At 44.5% G+C, this 19911-nt stretch overlaps 1 protein-coding gene across 2 annotated transcripts; it reads left to right on the top strand.

The window, feature by feature from the left end:
* The first annotated feature begins 2025 nt into the window (after positions 1-2025).
* On the top strand, positions 2026-19692 carry LOC115207574 (coiled-coil domain-containing protein 120). 2 transcript variants are annotated; one of them, XM_029774783.1, is made up of 10 exons: positions 2026-2401; positions 2486-2591; positions 3680-3798; positions 5627-5731; positions 5834-5954; positions 6295-6354; positions 13599-13749; positions 15774-15875; positions 16249-17265; positions 17385-19692. In XM_029774783.1, the coding sequence occupies exons 2-10, from the start codon at positions 2543-2545 to the stop codon at positions 17479-17481; spliced, it is 1821 nt and encodes a 606-aa protein (XP_029630643.1). In that variant the 5' UTR covers positions 2026-2401; positions 2486-2542; the 3' UTR covers positions 17482-19692. The 2 variants fall into 2 exon arrangements, with proteins under 2 accessions (XP_029630643.1, XP_029630642.1); XM_029774782.1 differs by having other exon boundaries at positions 2026-2591.
* The last annotated feature ends 219 nt before the right edge of the window (positions 19693-19911 follow it).

Raw genomic sequence — 19911 nt, 5'->3', positions numbered from 1 at the left:
TGTGGAGAATGCTGTCACGATATAAAATGTTGGGTCCCTGCTGTCTTCAGTGAATGTGTGCAACTGTGCATAAACACAGTATGTTTTGTCTTACTTTCAGGGCAAGGTCATTGCTGTTCATTTTGGTTCATTCATTTTTTTGTATTACAACTAAGACAATTTGACAATTGAGACATTAAACACACACGTGGTTTAGGTTTCTCTCCATCTTTTCTTCTCCATACATTATTTATGCTGTTTCGCTCTCACTCGTCTTCTAAGACATTATTGTCAGCACTAAGAGAAACATTTTACCTACAGTGAACAAAAATATGAACGCAACATGTAAAATGTTGGTCCCGTGTTTCACGAGCTGAAATAAAAGATCCCAGAAAATGTCCATATGCACGAAAAGCTTATTTCTCCCAAATTTTGTGCCCAAATTAGTTAACATCCCTGTTAGTGAGCATTTCTCCTTTGCCAAGACAATATATCCACCTGACAGGTGTGGCATATCAATAATCTGAATAGAAAGCATGATCTTTACACAGGTGCACCTTGTGCTGGGGACAATAAAAGGCCCAACTAAAATGTGCAGTTTTGTTACATAACACAATGCCACAGATGTCTCCAAGTTTTGAGGGAGCATGCAATTGGCATGCTGACTGCAGGAATGTCCACCAGAGCTGTTGCCAGATAATTGAATGCTAATTTCTCTACCGTAAGCCGCCTCCCACGTCGTCTTAGAGAATTTGGCAGTACGTCCAACCGGCCTCACAACCGCAGACCACCACGCCAGCCCAGGACCTCCACATCTGGTTTCTTCACCTGCTGGATCGTCTGAGAACAGCCACCCGGACAGTTGCTGAAAGTGTGGGCTTGCACAACCGAAGAATTTCTGCAGAAACTGTCAGAAATCGTCTCAGGGAAGCTCATCTGCGTGCTCTTTGTCCTCACCAGGGTTTTGACCTGACTGTAGTTTGGTGTCGTAACCAACGTCAGTGGGCGAATGCTCTCCTTTGATGGCCACTGACACGCTGGAGAAGTGTGCTCTTCACAGATGAATCCCGGTTTCAACTGTACTGGCAAATGGCAGACAGCGCGCATTGCGTCGTGTGGGCGATCAGTTTGCTGATGTCAACGTTGTGAATAGAGTGCCCCATGGTGGGGTTATGGTATGGGCAAGCATAAGCTACGGAAAATGAACACAATTGCGTTTTATCAATGGGAATTTGAATGCACAAAGATACCATGACGAGATCCTGAGGCCCATTGTCGTGCCATTCATCTGCCCTCATCACCTCATGTTTCATCTTGATAATGCACAGCCCCATGTCGCAAGGATCTGTACACAATTCCTGGAAGCTGAGAATATCCCAGTTCCTCCATGGCCTCCATACTCACCAGAAATGTCTCCCATTGAGCATGTTTGGGATGCTCTGGATCGACGTGTATGACAGCGTGTTCCAGTCCCCCCCCCCCCCCCCAATATCCAGCAACTTTGTAAAGCCTTTGAAGAGGAGTGGAACAACATTCCACAGGCAACAATCATCAGTGATCAACTCTATGCGAAGGAGATGTGCCGTGCTGCATGAGGCAAATGGTGGTCACAACAGATACTGACTGGTTTTCTGATGTATTAAGGTATCTGTGACCAACAGATGCGTATCTGTATTCCCAATCATGTGAAATCCATAGATTAGGGCCTAATGAATTTAGGCCCTAATCTATGAATTTAGGCCCTAATCTGTAGCTCAGTTGGTAGAGCATGGTGTTTGCAACACCAGGGTTGTGGGTTCGATTCCCACGGGGGGCCAGCACAGAAAAATAATGTACGAAATGAAATGTATGCATTCACTACTGTAAGTCGCTCTGGATAAGGGCGTCTGCTAAATGACTGTAATGTAATTTCGATTGACTGATTTCCTTATATGAACAGTAACTCAGTAAAATCTTTTGTTGCATGTTGAATTTATATTATAAATGTTATATATATTATAAATAAATATAGTATAGATAGTCAGGCAGGCAGACAGGCCGATCGGCTCCGCCTCGTCCCTACGACAGTAGCACAGTCGTGCTTAAGAAAGTCCTTGTAATGAACCTGATAAGCCTGATAACCTGATAACGTGAAGCCATCCAAATTCCAAAAAGTATACTTTTTCTATAATGCACATACAATGGACATAGACAAGCTAGGTCTGATAGTCTTTCACATTCTGTATTAACTGTAGGCCTATTTGTGTTTTGTCACATTACTGAAAATGTAAATGATCCGTCTCTTTCTGTTACAGGATTTAACATTAGACACTTGAAGATCACTTTACTGTTGGGGACTAGTGGAAGAGGCACATTTCTTACTGGCTTAACAAAAATAGATGGCTAACCAGACACCTGGAGAACATATGCTTGAAGTTGCAAGGTTTTTGAATATTTAAGCCAACCTGTTCTCTATGCCAAATTATTTGTCCCATTTCTATTAGGTAACCACAGTGCACTCTCTCAGTAGGTGAGGTTTTGATTGGCTGAGGTTTGAGAAGCAAGACCTCACGAATCAGACCACATGGAGGTCAAAGGGCGTCTCATCACATCCATGGGTGTGGGGTCTCCAGGTGAGTTTTACACCTTCACAAAGAGATGTTGTGGTATTTAGTAATCTTGCGTAGACAGACACATGTAAGATAGGATGGTATCGTGGTGTCTGTCAACAGACTGGGATGTGACGACTAACAAGGAACTTTGTTCCGTTGTACAGATTTTATTTCTTACTGATAATTTGGACAATTCCTGATTTCGCAGGTATTTGCATCTTTTGAATTTCGGAAGGGCATGGGACATTTGGCCCATAGACTTGCCTGAAACTTGCTGAAAAAGGGGGGTGGAGCAACCGCCTTGCTTCCGCTCTTCGTTGTAGTATGTTTTCTAACTATCAGACATGCTTTTGAGTGATGTACCCAGTAGGTCCCTCAGGTCCTCTGGCACTGGCCTTTTAACTATCCCAAAGCCTAGGACCAAGAGGCATGGAGATGCAGCCTTAAGTTACTATGCCCCCAGCCTCCGGAAAATCCTGCCAAAGAACCTGAGGGGGGCCGAAACTGTGGACATATTTAAAAGGGATATTAAAACACACTTTTCTAGCTTTGCTTTTCCTTAGGGTGCTTTTTTAGTATTTCAGTTTTTGTAATTTTTTCGTTTTTTTCTATCCTCTTAACATAATTATTTATGTTTTTATTTTCATTGTTGTTTTGTTTCTGGGGGGGGGCTAGTTCTTAAAAAAAACAAAAAAACGTTTATTTAACTAGGCAACTCAGTTAAGAACAAATTCTTATTTACAATGACGGCCTAGGAACAGGCGGTTAACTGCCTTGTTCAGGGGCAGAACAACTGATTTTTACCTTGTCAGCTCGGGGATTAGATCTAGCTACTAGTCCAACGCTCTAACCACTAGGCTACCTGCTGGGGGGGGGGGGGGGTTTAAGTGCATTGCGTTACATTTATGTCTGATATATATCAGCTATATAAATGAAGCTTGATGGTTAACACATCTGCCCCCAGAACTTAATCGAGCATCTGGCACAAGTACGCAATATTTTAGTTCTGGGTTTCTGATATTAGGTACTTAGTAACACCATTGCTATTACATAGTAATTGTATAATTGTTGTCTTAACTGAACATGTTGACGTGTTTGTTGGTGTGTAGATCAGGACAGCAAGCTGCAAGCTGAGCGCATCTCCGCATTACAGGAGAGAAAGCAAATCCTGGAGGACATCCTCAGCAGCCGAATGGGAGAGCTGAGACAAGTGTGTCTGCTGGAGGCGGTCAGTTCCTCTCTCCTACCTTTTCACTATTGTAGGTCTCAGGTCAGTTCCTCTCCCCTACCTTTTAACCATTCGCGGGCTCAGGTCAGTTCCTCTCTCCTACCTTTTAACTATTGTAGGGCTCAAAGCACGTTAGAGGGAAAGGCTCCATACACCCAAGCCATGCTATCGAGATGTGTGCTTTATCAGATTAATGGAAAGCAAGAACCAACGTTAGGTTTGTTTTCTGTATCTGACTCAATACAGAGCAGCTCTCAACCCCTGTAAACCTCAACCACCTGAAATAATAAATCAGGCTCAATGAGTTTGGCTGTACAGATGAAAGAACAATATTTGGCAACTTGTTGTTACAAAGCAAAGTTTAAAGAGCAACTGCCATTAAAAAGCAACTTCTTGTTTAGAAAACAGCCTAAGTGGCATTGAAATGAGTCAGAAACATTTATTCTACTGTCAAAATTGACAAAGTGTAAATAGGATAATTTTGGTCAAGGTCATTCTCGTCAAAAACAGAGTTTTGTGAGACTTGTGGTCGTAATTGCATCCCAATGTCCACATGCCCACAGCTGGCAGCACACAAGTAATCAGCATTTCGGAGTGCAGCTGTATGTGACCCAATTGTAATGCTGTGGTAAATTTGGGTTGACTTTGGAAATCCCTATAGGGCTAGTTAGGGACTATCTGCAAATTACACAATGTACATGGAACAATATGTTAAAATTCCAATAGCTCCAAATTTCAATGACTTAAAAATCTCAAACCAACGATAAATTGTAGAAATGGATATACAAATATTGAAAGCATTTAATGAGAACTAAAAGGTGAGCAACAAAATATTGTCTCATTTACAATGTGTAATTTATTGACAGCTCCTAACTAGCCCCGGAGGCTATCCAAAGTCAAACCAACTTTGCCACAGTCGCACACCAGTCGGCTAAAGCTAATTGGCTAAATAAATTGGCTAACTCTTCCCACCTGCGAACACACACAAGAGACACCCACATCAAACACACACCTAGGCTCCTGAGTGGCGCAGTGGTCTAAGGCACTGCATCTCAGTGCAGTTCCTGGTTCGAATCCAGGCTGCATCACATCCGGCCATGATTGGGAGTCCTAAATGGCGGCGCACAATTGGACCAGAGTTGTCCGGGATAGGCCCTCATTGTAAATAAGAATTTGTTCTTAACTGACTTGCCTAGTTTAAATAAAGGTTAAATTAAAAAAACGTTTTAAAAACTAAACAAACTCACATTCTAATTCAGTCATGGCCGCAAGCTTTTCTTAATAAACCAAATCAAAAACGAGGTAAAATCAGGAAGTGCAGTCACCCTTTAAAGTGTTCCCCTTGCAGAGCAGTGTAAGTCAATAATATGTAGTGAAAGCTTATGAATGTTAGCCTTATTTCTCCAGAGACAGAGACCAAAATACTTTACCAGGCACCAAATCCAGCTTTTCACTCACAGCTGTTTCACACATTTCGCCTGATTTTGGTTTAGAATTCAACACAGATGTGTCTCAGCTTCTCTCCAGACTAAGATTATTCATGCATGGAAATGCTCTCTATATACTCTTTAGTGCATTAGATGAGGTGGTTTGATTCACTACCATTCAAATGATACTATTCTTGACCAATGTTCATATTATCACAGTAGCATTAGTTCTAGCTAATTCTAATATACACTGTTACAGTCTCCAGCCTGTGTATGATACAAATGTTTATTACGTTTGTTCCTATTGCTGTTTGATATATTTAATAACAGACAGTATGAAATTTGACTTGGCATTGGCCGTATGAAAACAGTGGTAAAAAAAAGTATGAAAATATCTGCAGGAGCTGACCGGGATGGTCCCACATGCTTTTCCCCTGGAGACAGGAGAGAGAGCTCCTGTTGTACAGCGCAGGGCTGGCCTGGCACATAACAACACCAAGGGAGAGGTCAGAGAACATTCAGAGACTATGACACTGGTCACAGAGGACCTATATGTCTGTTAATACTGATTATCAACTCATCACTGACTAAGTTATTGCTTTGTGCAGGATGAGACAGGTCAGCGAAGGCAGATGAAAACACTCTTCAGTGGTGCTCTGTACAGACACTCAGAGTCAGACAGGAATGTCCCCAACAGCAGGAGGACCGTTCACCGTGGATGCCACACAGGTAAGGTAGCGCTGCTTACAGCAAGAGTTCCAAGATGTATTACCAGCTATACATAAAGATATTGCACAATGTTACAGTACCATGATATCCATAGAGAAAATGCTGAACAACCTCTCAGCACACATAGAATGTAACTTCTATATGAGGCAGTTTCCTCTCCTTTCCGATGCTGTGATGGCCTGTGTATTTGGTCTCCACTTCCTGCCTGTGTTGTACTGTGTAAAACAACACATTTCACTGTACCTATCCAGTATATGTGACAATAAAACATCTTTATTTATTATGTATTACTGAGATTGTTGTTGCCTGTGATGACAGGTTGTGTTTGTTTATTTTCCAGAGGACACAGTGATGTCGGAGAGTACTAGCTCCATGTCAGATTCAACGTCCCATGACAATGGTGAGTCAGCCAGAGCTGCAAATGCAATAATAACAACTGAATCTGTAAAAGCTGGTCTGTAAAATTATTGAACGGTTATCTTTGTGTGTTCCACAAATACAGTTGAAGTCGGAAGTTTACATACACTTAGGTTAGAGTCATTAAAACTCGTTTTTCAACCACTCCACAAATTTCTTGTTAACAAACTATTGTTTTGGCAAGTCGGTTAGGACATCTACTTTGGACATCTATTTCCAAACGCCTGAAGATACCGCGTTCATCTGTACAAACAATAATACGCAAGTATAAACACCATGGGACCACGCAGCCGTCATACTGCTCAGGAAGGAGATGCGTTCTGTCTCCTAGAGATGAACGTACTTTGGTGCGAAATGTGCAAATCAATCCCAGAACAACAGCAAAGGACCTTGTGAAGATGCTGGAGGAAACAGGTACAAAGTATCTATTTCCACAGTAAAACGAGTCCTATATCGACATAACCTGAAAGGCCACTCAGCAAGGAAGAGGTCACTGCTCCGAAACCGCCATAAAAAAAACGGACTATGGTTTGCAACTGCACATGGGGACAAAGATCGTACTTTTTGGAGAAATGTCCTCTGGTCTGATGAAACAAATTGTGGCAAACCTCTTCAAAGCTAGGAGCGTTTGTCACAAATTAAGTGAGAAACTGTCACCAAAGTCAGCCCAGAATTAAAGTTCTTTCGAACACGACAGTACCTGTATGTTTGTTTCTCTGTCCTGGTCCACCCAGGTCGCAGGTAAGGTCAAGGATAGCAGGGTTCGGTACACAAATCTGGTTCTCGGTAGGTCCAGGTCTAAACGCCAACAGGTAAGTCCAAAACAGTCCAGCTCGTACACGGTAAATCCAGCCAATGTAGAATGTCTCTCTCTCTATGGTTCATAGATCCTTCCCGCTCTCTCTCTCTCTTCCTGGTTTTTCTTGACCTTTTATCTGTGGGTCGGCTCCACCTTCTGAGGGTTCCCCTTGCTTCTGGGAATTGTAGTTTTGGCAGTCGGCCATTTTGTGATCTGTAGTTCTGATCGGGGTGGCCATTTTAGTGATCGGGCAGAGCCCGTTTATTAGTTCTGCCCTCACATATCTGCCATTTATCACTCGACCCCCTTCTTTGCCACACATCTCCCCCCCTAGATCCGACCCCCTAGGTCGGGCTACCGCAGCAAAATATGCGTGCATGCGGGATAACCCATCCACATTTCCCATTTCCTTTCCTGCTCTGTGTTTCAAGTCAAAGTGAAACGGTTGGAGACTCAAAAACCACCGCATCACCCGAGCGTTCTTCTCTTTAGCCCTATGCATCCAGGTGAGTGGTGCATGGTCACTGATGAGGGTGAAGTGGCGCCCCAGCAGGTAGTATTTCAGGCTTTCCAGAGCCCACTTTACTGCCAGCGCCTCTTTCTCAACAACTGAGTAGTTGGTTTCCCGTGGTTCCAGCTTCCTGCTTAAAAACAGGATGGGGTGTTCCACCCCTTCTACCTCTTGGGACAGCACTGCTCCCAAGCCGACCTCTGAAGCATCCGTCTGAACCACAAACTCTCTCTCAAAGTCTGGTACCACCAGCACTGGATTACAGCAGAGGGCCTCCTGTAATGTCCTAAATGCTTTGGTGGCCCTTTCATCCCACTTGACCATGTTTGGCCCTCTGGCTCTAGTCATGTCGGTGAGTGGGGCGGCCACTGTGGCATAACTTGGGATGAACTTCCGGTAGTACCCGGTCAGCCCTAGGAAGGCTCGAACCTGCTTCTTATTTACTGGTTTCGGCCATTCTCTAATTGCCTCCACCTTCTTACGTTGGGGTTTGATTAATCCTCTTCCCACGGTGTATCCCAGATACTCCGTTTCCTCTAACCCCACATAACACTTGGCAGGGTTCGCCGTGAGCCCTGCCTTTCTAAGGGCGTCTAACACCGCCTGTACCCGGGGTAAGTGGGATTCCCAATCTGGGCTGTAGATCCCCACGTCATCTAAATAAGCTGCGGCGTATGCTTGGTGCGGTTTTAGGACCTTGTCCATGAGCCGTTGAAAGGTGGCTGGGGCCCCATGTAGGCCGAATGGCATGACGGTGTATTGAAACAAACCGTCAGGGGTTGCAAATGCTGTCTTTTCTTTGGCCCTGGGGGTCAGAGGAATTTGCCAGTACCCTTTTGTCAGGTCCAGGGTCGTAATGTACCGAGCTTTACCAATTTTCTCCAGTAGTTCGTCTACTCTGGGCATGGGGTAGGCATCAAACTTGGAGATTTCATTTACCTTCCGAAAGTCGTTACAGAACCGCAAAGACCCATCGGGCTTGGAGACCATCACAATTGGGCTAGACCACTCACTATGTGACTCTTCGATCACTCCAGCTGTCAACATTTTCTCCGTCTCTGCTCTAATCGCTGCCTGTCGAGCCTCGGGTACCCGATATGGCCTCATGCTCACTTTTCTCCCTGGTAGGGAAACGATATCATGAGCTGTAACCTCAGTTCGGCCGGGTACTTCTGAAAACACATCTCTGTTTTTCTGGATCAGGGTCTTTACTTCCTGTACTTGTGCTGGGGACAAAGTAGGTGAAATATTTACTTCAGCTGTCTCCTGAGTGTGTGTGGGGTACGTGACCATTAGTGTTTCTCTCTCTCTCCATGCTTTTAACAGGTTTATGTGATAGATCTGTTCCTGGGGCCGTCGACCTGGCTGTCGGATCCGATAATTAACTTCTCCTATTCTCTCCAGTACTTCATATGGTCCTTTCCATGTGGCTAGTAGTTTGCACTCTACCGTGGGGATCAGCACTAACACCTTATCTCCCGGTTGAAATTCCCTCAGGGTAGCCTGCCGGTTATAAGTGTGCCGCTGGTGCTCTTGTGCTTGTCTCATGTGCTCTCTGACGATGGGCATGACTGTGGCTATCCTGTTTTGCATTGCCGTGACGTGCTCTATGACACTAGTATACGGGGTGGATTGGTGTTCCCAGGTTTCCCGGGCAATGTCTAAGATTCCCCGGGGGTGCCTCCCATATACCAGCTCGAAGGGAGAAAACCCCAGCGAGGCTTGAGGAACCTCTCTAATGGCAAACATCAGATATGGCAACATGCAATCCCAGTTTTTCCCATCCTTGTCAATTACCTTCCTGAGCATTGACTTCAGGGTCCGGTTGAATCTCTCAACCAGCCCGTCCGTCTGTGGATGGTAAACTGATGTCCTCAACTGTTTCACCTGCCACAATTTACAAAGGTCTGCCATAAGGCGGGACATAAAGGGGGTCCCCTGGTCAGTAAGGATCTCCTTTGGGACCCCAACCCTGGTGAACAATAGCACTAGTTCCTTGGCGATATTTTTGGAAGCCATTGTCCGAAGGGGAATGGCTTCTGGGTAGCGAGTGGCATAATCTAGAATGACCAGTATGTATTGGTGCCCTCTGGCAGATTTGGGTAGTGGGCCCACTATGTCCATCGCTATCCTCTCAAATGGCGTTTCGATTATGGGGAGTGGCACTAACGGGCTTCTAAACGCTGGTCGGGGAGCTGTTACCTGGCACTCCGGGCACTCTCCACAATGCCGAGCCACTTCAGCCTGAATTCCTGGCCAGTAAAACCTCCTTACAATCCGGTCTCGGGTTTTATCGATACCAAGGTGTCCACCCAGAATGTGCCCATGAGCTAGATCCAGCACTGTCTTTCTGTACCGGGTGGGGACCAACAACTGTTCCACCACATCAACCCCTATTTTTGAGACTCTGTACACCAAACCATTTTTCATGATGAAGTGGGGAAAACTATTAGGCATCATCCTATCATTTATGGGAGTACCATCTATGACCTGCACGTCTGCTCTGGCTTGCTGCAGGGTTGGATCCTGGTGTTGGGCCGTCCCGAAATTAGTCATGGACCCTGCCAGGTCTGCTGGTTCTAGATAGTCGTCCTCTGGATTCAGATCGACCCCAGCCCCACTAGTACTGGGCTGTTCATTATCAACAAGGTTTGCCACTTCATCCTCATCCTCCCCTACTAGTACCTGTGGGCTTGGCCCCTGGGAGACCTCTTTTCTTGGCCTTGGTTGAAGGCCCCATGCTTCTTCCTGCTTGGTCAGGGTTGTTGGCTTCTCAAATATGCCGTTCTTTTGACCTAACTTCGCAAAGTTAGGAAAGTATCTACCCAATATTACATCATATGGCATCTTTGGGACCACGCCGACCTCATAATCCAGCAGACCGTCCTCTGTTTGTATGCTCACTAATGCTGTGGGGTACAGACGGGTATCCCCATGAATGCACGTAACACTGATATCCTGACTTGTATCCAGTTTATGCGTCGGCACTAGGTTTGCAACGACCAGGGTTAGCATACTGCCGGAATCCAGTAGTGCTTCAACCTCCTTCCCTTCAACCTTCACCCTGCACATATGTTTGTTTCTTGATCTTTCAAGTACAGTGGTTACCACGGGACATGCATACCATATCTCATCTTCTTTTTCACCGAGGTTACATTGCATTGGCTCTTCTTTAATAGGGCAGTAGGCTGCAATATGTCCCGGTCGATTACAATTGTAACAGATAATAGGGTTCCAGGGGGGAGACCTCCTCGACCCCCAGTCCCGGTTTCCGGTTTTTCCCTTAGTGTCTCGGCCTGATTCTGATTCTTTCCTCATGGCCCCACGCTGCTCTCCTCCCCCTCCCCCTGTTGGCACAGTCTTAACCTGTCCGCTGGTTCGCCCAGGCCTGGGGAATGGGAATCTTTCCTCCTGCGCCTGCTCAGCTGTTCCTGCCGTACAATACCGTTCAACCAGGCCCACGAGATGGTCGGCGGAAAGTACCTCGTTCTGGCCAACCCATCGTCGCACTTCTTGGGGTAGACCTCGCTGAAACTGGTTGAGTACGATGGTCTCGACGACCTCAGCGGACGAACGGGTCTCCGGTCGCAACCATTTCCGTGCCAGGTGAATCAAGTCGAACATCTGTGTTCGGGGGGGTTGTCCCGGTCTGTAGGACCACTGGTGGAAGCGGTGTGCCCTCACGGTATCGGTCACTCCCAGTCTAGTCAGAATCTCTCCCTTGAGTTTATCGTAATCCTGTGCATCCTTCAACTCCAGGTCAAAATATGCTTTTTGAGCATCCCCTGCCAGGTATGGTGCCAGAAGCCCTGCCCATTCTTCTTTTGGCCACTTCTCCCTCTCTGCCGTCCTTTCGAAGGTGGTAAGATATGCTTCCACATCATCCTGCGCTGTCATTTTTTGAAGAAAATGATTGGCCCACCTTTGGGTATTTGCAGCTGGTAACTGAGTCCCAATTTGGTCCGCTAGCCCCTTTAGGCCTTCTCTTAACTCCCGGGTGTTTCTCTCTTGCTCTTCTCTGAGCAGCTGGTTGGTGTGGTGCTGGACCTGTAACGTGTCCTGATACATTCGCATTGCATCCTGATGAGCTATTTGTTGAGCTCTAGTTGCCTCTTGTTGGGCGGCCACCGCTTGTAACAGGGCCTGTATGGCTCCCTCCATACTCATTTTCCTGAAAAAACTGTCCTAACCAAACAAAGCCACAAAAAAACAAACAAAAAAAAAACTTGACTCCCCTTTGGAGTGCTAACTAAACTTTTTTTTTTTTTTTTTTTTCTACCTAACCAGCGGTATGGTTAATCCAATGCCCACATTCTCCACCACGTGTGGCAAACCTCTTCAAAGCTAGGAGCGTTTGTCACAAATTAAGTGAGAAACTGTCACCAAAGTCAGCCCAGAATTAAAGTTCTTTCGAACACGACAGTACCTGTATGTTTGTTTCTCTGTCCTGGTCCACCCAGGTCGCAGGTAAGGTCAAGGATAGCAGGGTTCGGTACACAAATCTGGTTCTCGGTAGGTCCAGGTCTAAACGCCAACAGGTAAGTCCAAAACAGTCCAGCTCGTACACGGTAAATCCAGCCAATGTAGAATGTCTCTCTCTCTATGGTTCATAGATCCTTCCCGCTCTCTCTCTCTCTTCCTGGTTTTTCTTGACCTTTTATCTGTGGGTCGGCTCCACCTTCTGAGGGTTCCCCTTGCTTCTGGGAATTGTAGTTTTGGCAGTCGGCCATTTTGTGATCTGTAGTTCTGATCGGGGTGGCCATTTTAGTGATCGGGCAGAGCCCGTTTATTAGTTCTGCCCTCACATATCTGCCATTTATCACTCGACCCCCTTCTTTGCCACAAAATATAGAACTGTTTGGCCATAATGACCATTGTTATGTTTGGAGGAAAAAGGGGGAGGCTTGCAAACCGAAGAACATCGTCCCCACCATGAAGCACAGGGATGGCAGCGCTTTGCTGCAGGAGGGACTGGTGCACTTCACAAAATAGATGGCATCATGAAAGAGGAAAATTATGTGAATATATTGAAGCAACATCTCAAGACATTAGTCAGGAAGTTAAAGCTTGGTTGCAAATGGGTCTTCCAAATGGACAATGACCCCAAGAATACTTCCAAAGTTGTGGCAAAATGGCTTAAGGACAACAAAGTCAAGGTATTGGAGTGGCCATCACAAGCCCTGACCTCAATCCTATAGAAAATGTCTGGGCAGAACTGAAAAAGCTTGTGTGAGCAAGGAGGCCTACAAACCTGACTCAGTTACACCAGCTCTGTCAGAAGGAATGGGCCAAAATTTACCCAACTTATTGTGGGAAGCTTGTGGAAGGCTACCCGAAAGTTAAACAATTTAAAGGCAATGCTACCAAATACTAATTGAGTGTATGTAAACTTCTGACCCACTGGGAATGTGATGAAAGAAATAAAAGCTGAAATAAATCATTCTCTCTACTATTATTCTGACATTTCACATTCTTAAAATAAAGTGGTGATCCAAACTGACCTAAAACAGGGAATTTTTACTAGGATTAAATGTCAGGAATTGTGAAAAACTGAGTTTAAATGTATTTGGCTAAGGTGTATGTAAACTTCCCACTTCAACTGTACATCAGTTGTGCAAAATATTCTTAAAATATCTAGGCAAAGTTAGTATCATTACATTATTCTGTGATGCCACAGAAAAGGAGAGATTGTATTATTTGGTGCTGTTCACATTCACAGTTTATAAATCAGTTACTGGACGACAGATCGTGAAAATGAGAGGGGCAAAGAATCACATTTCACCTCCTTAAATTCTGAATTACACGGCTGCTGCCTGATTATGTTCATGAAAGAGAATGACCTGTTTACTGTAATTGCGTGTCAATTGTGAGTTAGTGACTCTAGTTAAGACTAAACCCCATATTCTCCCTCCCTCAGAGGAGTCCTCTCCCAGTGTGGCAGAAGACCACCGCTCCATGTCCCAGCCCCGTCTGGGCAGCCCAGACCACCGGGTCTGTAGGAAACTGTCCCCAGTGGAGATATACTATGAAATGAGAACACGCCGTAATTCTGTGACCAGCTCTATCAGGTAATGTCAGTGTGTGTGTGTGTGTGTGTGTGTACAGTCGTGGCCAAAAGTTTTGAGAATGACACAAATATTAATTTTCACAAAGTATGCTGCCTCAGTTTGTATGATGGCAATTTGCATATACTCCAGAATGTTATGAAGAGTGATCAGATGAATTGCAATTAATTGCAAAGTCCTTCTTTGCCATGCAAATGAACTGAATCCCCCCAAAACATTTCCACTGCATTTCAGCCCTGCCACAAAAGGACCAGCTGGCATCATGTCAGAGATTCTCTCGTTAACACAGGTATGAGTGTTGACGAGGACAAGGCTGGAGATCACTCTGTCATGCTGATTGAGTTCGAATAACAGACTGGAAGCTTCAAAAGGAGGGTGGTGCTTGGAATCATTTTTCTTGCTCTTTCAACCATGCTTACCTGCAAGGAAACACGTGACGTCATCATTGCTTTGCACAAAAAGGGCTTCACAGGCAAGGATATTGTCGGCTCCTCTCCTTGTTCGGGCGGCGTTCGGCGGTCGACATCACTGGCTTTCTGGCCATCGCCGCTCTATTTTTCATTGGTCCATTTGTTTTGTCTTGTTCCCTGCACACCTGGTTTACATTCCCCAATCACACTGCATGTATTTATTCTTCTGTTCCCCCTCATGTCTTTGTGTGATATTGTTTGTGTTACGTGTTATTTGTGACGCACCAGACTGGTGTTCTTATATTCCGTGTTGTTCACGAGGTATGTTTATTTGTTATACATACATTTTTGTGACTGTTTGCGCATTCTTGCACTTTTGCCAATTGGCTGGAGGTTTTGACGCAGTTGCGTCCGTCTGTTGGTTTCTCCTGCCTCAATAAAGTGTGCGCCTGTTCACAACCCTCTGCTCTCCTGCGCCTGACTTCGCTACCAGTACGCACACCCTTGACAGGTATTGCTGCCAGTAAGATTGCACCTAAATTAACCATTTATCGGAACATCAAGAACTTTAAGGAGAGCGGTTCAATTATTGGGAAGAAGGCTTCAGGGCGCCCAAGAAAGTCCAGCAAGCACCAGGACCGTCTCCTAAAATTGATTCAGCTGCGGGATCGGGGCACCACCAGTACAGAGCTTGCTCAGGAATGGCAGCAGGCAGGTGTGATTGCATCTGCACGCACAGTGAGGCGAAGACTTTTGGAGGATGGCCTGGTGTCAAGAAGGGCAGCAAAGAAGCCACTTCTCTCCAGGAAAAACATCAGGGACAGACTGATATTCTGCAAAAGTACAGGGATTGGACTGCTGAGAACTGGGGTAAAGTCATTTTCTCTGATGAATCCCCTTTCTGATTGTTTGGGGCATCCGAAAAATTAGCTTGTCCGGAGAAGACAAGGTGAGTGCTACCATCAGTCCTGTATCATGCCAACAGTAAAGCATCTTGAGACCATTCATGTGTGGGGTTGCTTCTCAGCCAAGGGAGTGGGCTCACTCACAATTTTGCCTAAGAACACAGCCATGAATAAAGAGTTTGGTGACGAACAATGCCTTTTCCAGCATGATGGAGCACTTTGCCATAAGGCAAAAGTGATAACTAAGTGGCTCGGGGAACAGAACATCGATATTTTGTGTCCATGGCCAGGAAACTCCCCAGACCTTAATCCCATTGAGAATTTGTGGTCAATCCTCAAGAGGCGGGTGGACAAAGAAAAACCCACAAATTCTGACAAACTCCAAGCATTGATTATGCAAGAATGGGCTGCCATCAGTCAGGATGTGGCCAGAAGTTAATTGACAGCATGCCAGGGCGAATTGCAGAGGGCTTGAAAAAGAAGGGTCAACACTGCAAATATTGACTCTTTGCATCAACTTCATGAAATGCTTGTAATTATACTTCAGTATTCCATAGTAACATCTGACAAAAATATCTAAAGACACTGAGGCAGCAGACTTTGTGAAAATTAATATTTGTGTCATTCTCAAAACTTTTGGCCACGACTGTATATATGGGTAAAGCACTCCATCTTTTTGTGTCTAATGCTATGTTCTGATGTTTTTCCCTAGCCCTAGTCATTCTCTACCAAGGAGTGCATCTAATGTTGAAGGCAGAAGTGTTCCTGCTACTCCCCTCCTCGCCCGAACCGCCCCAATCAGTGTTCATGTCAGGTAATATTCCTCCTCTGATCCAGTGCTTCTGCTTAATGCAGCACATCCACTGCTACCCACCCACTATGATGACAGAGAGGCTGACCGAATGACCAATGAGTGCAGCAGGTAATTAAGCTACAGAACATGCCAGTGATGGCTATCAAGATGCCAGTCAAGGCTCCCAAGATGATTTATTTTGTGAGAAGTCAGGTGCTTAGTGTCATATCGACTTATATCATGCTTTTTTTAAATGTATTTTGGTATTCATAGGTTTGACATGACAAATTCAATCATTTGAAAATCAAAATGTAAAGATAGGTTATTGTCATAATGTAAACACACTATCACAATAAGCCCATCAAATGCTCATTGCTCTCCATCGCTCCTTCAGATCAGATGACTCTGGTGGGATTTCACTAAAACAGTGGTCTGGCAGCCTGGATGTACCACATATGGAGCCCCTGGCCCAGGAAGGCCCCTCCTCGGAGCGCAAAGGCTGCCCTTACAGCTCCCGTGCCCGGCGAAGCAACAGTTCTGAGGCCCTGCTTGACCGCTCCAGTCTCCCCGAGGACCCAGCCCCCAGGAATGGGATGCCCCCCAGAGGAGGGCCTTACAAAAGCTCTGAGGCCCTCACTGACGGCAAGCTGAGGCACATCCACCTGGGCAATCCTGAGAGACAGGAGCAGGCCAACCTGCGGCTGTCCATGGGTGGGAGAGTAGAAGCAGCAGAAGGAGGGGGTTACAATGAGCTCCTAATGGATTACATCTGGGGAAAGCAACAGAGAATGCAAGTGCAACACCAGCTGTACCAATCAACAGGTAGAATCTGGCAGGACATTTCCTCTCCTCGATCGTCCACTGCTGCAGTGCCTCCTCACGCCAATGGCTTCTCCCACTCCCAGGTGCATCTTCCCAGCGCTGCCCCTTCCTACAGTCCCAGGGTGATCCGTAGCTCCCAGGCAGAGCCTCGCAGAGTCAAAGTCACCCGGACCAAGTCCTGCGGACCCTTCATCCCCCTGCAGCAGGATGCCATCCTGCTCTCTGCTTATGAGTCTCCCCACCCTGCCCCAAGCTCCACTACCTCCTCCATTCCCAACCTGCACCCCTTCCAGACTGAGCTGTCCGGCCCAACATTCAATCGCAGGCCTCCCCAGTTCTCTCTCCCCACCCCTGAGGACTCGACGAGGAGTCTGCATAAAGCCTTGGCGCTGGAGGGTCTCAGAGACTGGTATCTGAGGAACGCCCTCGGCTACCCTACCACTACATCAAAGGGGCATGATGCAGGGGTCTCCCGTCTCTCACACCCCCACCCTTTGGTGCACCAGGCTCAGTCTATACAAGGTGATCCACTCCATAGGTCCCAGATGTCTCAGTCAGCCAGCTTCCATGGCCACCCACTGCATGGAAGGTGAGTATTTCTCTACTTAGGAATGATTGTTGGTAACATTCACACAGGTGCACATTAGAGTACTTTTTATCATGTTTGTTTGCTAAGTACTGTAATGATTTGTGCCCTCTCTATGGCAGGTCAATGGAGTTCTCACTCTATCAAGAGCCCATTCATCCCCAGATGCAAGACATGACTCCAAAGGAGCCCAGTGCTGACCCTGGCACTTTGGTCTGATGTAGCTAAATATATATTCAAACACACATGTGCACGGACAGACGGACGGACGGACAGACAGACAGACAGACCCGAACACTGTAAAAGGAGCTGATATAAGGTGACCTCACAAGCTAAAAAAAAACATTACAACCACAGCAGAAAAAGACTGTAAAGCTGTTCTGAATGCCCTCTGTTGAATGCCCACCAACTTTTGACCCGTAGATCGCAAAGCGAGAAATAGATTTGCACTGGAGCTGTCCCAGGAGTCACAGAATATATTGTTATTCTGTAGCTACTGTATACTGTATTGTATTCTATTGTTGGTCAGACCCAAGCCACATGTAACAAACATCCTCCTTGTTTAACCTAACAAATCTCCCAATATATAATTTTTTACAGAATAAAGTATATGTATTCTAAAGTACTATTTTGTATCTTCTGAGATATAAAGAATAGTTATATAAAAGAGGTAATTTAGTGTCTTGTGATTTACAAAAATATATAATGAACTCATATCAACTAAAAAGTAGTTAAACACACCAGTGAATGTGTAAATTAACCTGTTTGTAAACATGAATATATATGTCTTATCTCTTCATCTGTCCATCAAACATACACATTTCAGACGTGCTTGCTATTTCTCATGTTTGTCAAGTGAACACAAATCCTTTCAAAGCTTGGTCTTCAATCAACAAATGAAAGAAATTCCTGTTGTTGCCAAATTGTTGTTTCATGCAAGCTCTTTTTTTCTGCATTTCCTAAGAGTCCAGCTGCTGAAACGACATAATAGTCAAGTTCAGATAAAAACCTGAGGACTTTTAGAGGTCTATGACAGTTGTTTAATGAACTTTCTATTCATTTATTTTCATTCAGTTGCGTAGCACATTTTCCTTCAGAGCACTTTATGAACGTCATAAGCCTTAACCAATTGCAGCAGTGGGATGGGGAAATTGTCCCCAAGAGAGAACACACTAAAACCAGAAAATGGTTGACAGCGTATGAAGTTTGAGCAAATAAGAAAAGTGTTACCAGGTTGAAGTTCATGTTCAAGTCTACGTCAAGGTGACATTTTTGTGGCCCATTTGGACATTCACGATCAAAGTGATGTAGTGTATAAAATTATGTATTTATAAGATTGTAACAACATTATCAACAATAAACCGCATATTTGGATCTGTATGTATCATGATAATAAGCTAGATTTGATTCTAAATTCCTTTATAAACTGATGTCAACTTAATGTGGAGAAATGAAAAGGGGTCTAACTAGAACAGGGCTAGGGGATGGGACTGTTGGCATGAGCAGGCCTTATGTCAAAACTCATAAATGTGGTAGTATGAGAATACGTTTCCATTGTATCATGTCATACGCTACTCCTATTGGTGGCACAATGTTATCATAATGGTAAAAATTATTTCATGTAATTAATGCCATTCCCATATACCACCGCAATTCAAGAACAGTCCTTTTATAAACTTCCCATGACATGTGCTTGTTTGTTCTTGTGTATCTTAGGTTCATGATTATACCATTATAAAAGGGCATCACTAACAACCTGAATGGTAGGAAATGAATACCTCTGGAAATAAATGTATGAGTAGCTAATAATGATCTTTCATTTTAACTGATTAATGTCATGGCTTCATCTATTGACATGTTTTACAGGTAAAGCTATTCCTTTAATCTCAAGTACCTTTAATGGAATGTTATATTTGTTTTAAATGTTGGTGTTTTCACATTCAATAGTTAGTGTGTGAATTTCTTCAAGCTAGTCTTAACCTGAAACTGATGACCAAACTGCTGTGCATTGGGGGTCGTAAATGTATTTTTCAGGTGATGTACTTATGTCTGTAAAACATAAATGAATATACATTTAGCTCGAAGGAAATTTATCCAGAATATATATTGTATATTTATGAACTTATAACATTTTGTATCTATTTGTGAAATACACTTCTGTCATAAAACCCATTCAGCACCAGCCAGAGCAGTGCGGTGTTAACTAACATTTACAAGTGTATTAGTTGTAGCTTTTCAGAGAATGAGTTATGTTGATTGACTGGAATTGTTTGGGACTGAAATCCCCTTCTGTTTTTCTCCTGAAATTTGTTCATCCTATTACAGTATGTCCATATTTCAAAGGGGTGAGAAATACTGTACAGTTTCTGTTTGAGGATGGGGTACATTCATTGATATTTTTTAAATAAAGTATCATCATGGTAAATGCAACATCTTGGACTGGAATCATTTTAAAAAACGATATTGATTTTCATGTATTTACAGTAATTACTGTGAGTGATTTGCCTCAAATAAAGTATGTATATCATAGGTCATAGGTCATTTCATCGTTCATCCTTATTAGCCTAATTCTAATGACTTTGGCTTTGTTTGAAGTATTTGGCACAATTTGACATATTTAAAACATGTTTAAATAGCTTGCTAGTGTAG

This window comes from Salmo trutta, chromosome 14 (genome assembly GCF_901001165.1).
Source record: "Salmo trutta chromosome 14, fSalTru1.1, whole genome shotgun sequence".
NCBI lineage: Eukaryota > Metazoa > Chordata > Actinopteri > Salmoniformes > Salmonidae > Salmo > Salmo trutta.
Note: the sequence above shows the minus strand (reverse complement) of the source record. Positions and strands in the feature narration are given on the sequence as shown.

Coding starts and splice junctions, on each gene's coding strand:
- LOC115207574 (XM_029774783.1), top strand. CDS start 2,543: ATGGAGGTCAAAGGGCGTCTCATCACATCCATGGGTGTGGGGTCTCCA. Junction 5,955..6,294: donor TCACCGTGGATGCCACACAG/GTAAGGTAGCGC, acceptor TTTATTTTCCAG/AGGACACAGTGATGTCGGAG. Junction 17,266..17,384: donor GGCCACCCACTGCATGGAAG/GTGAGTATTTCT, acceptor TCTCTATGGCAG/GTCAATGGAGTTCTCACTCT.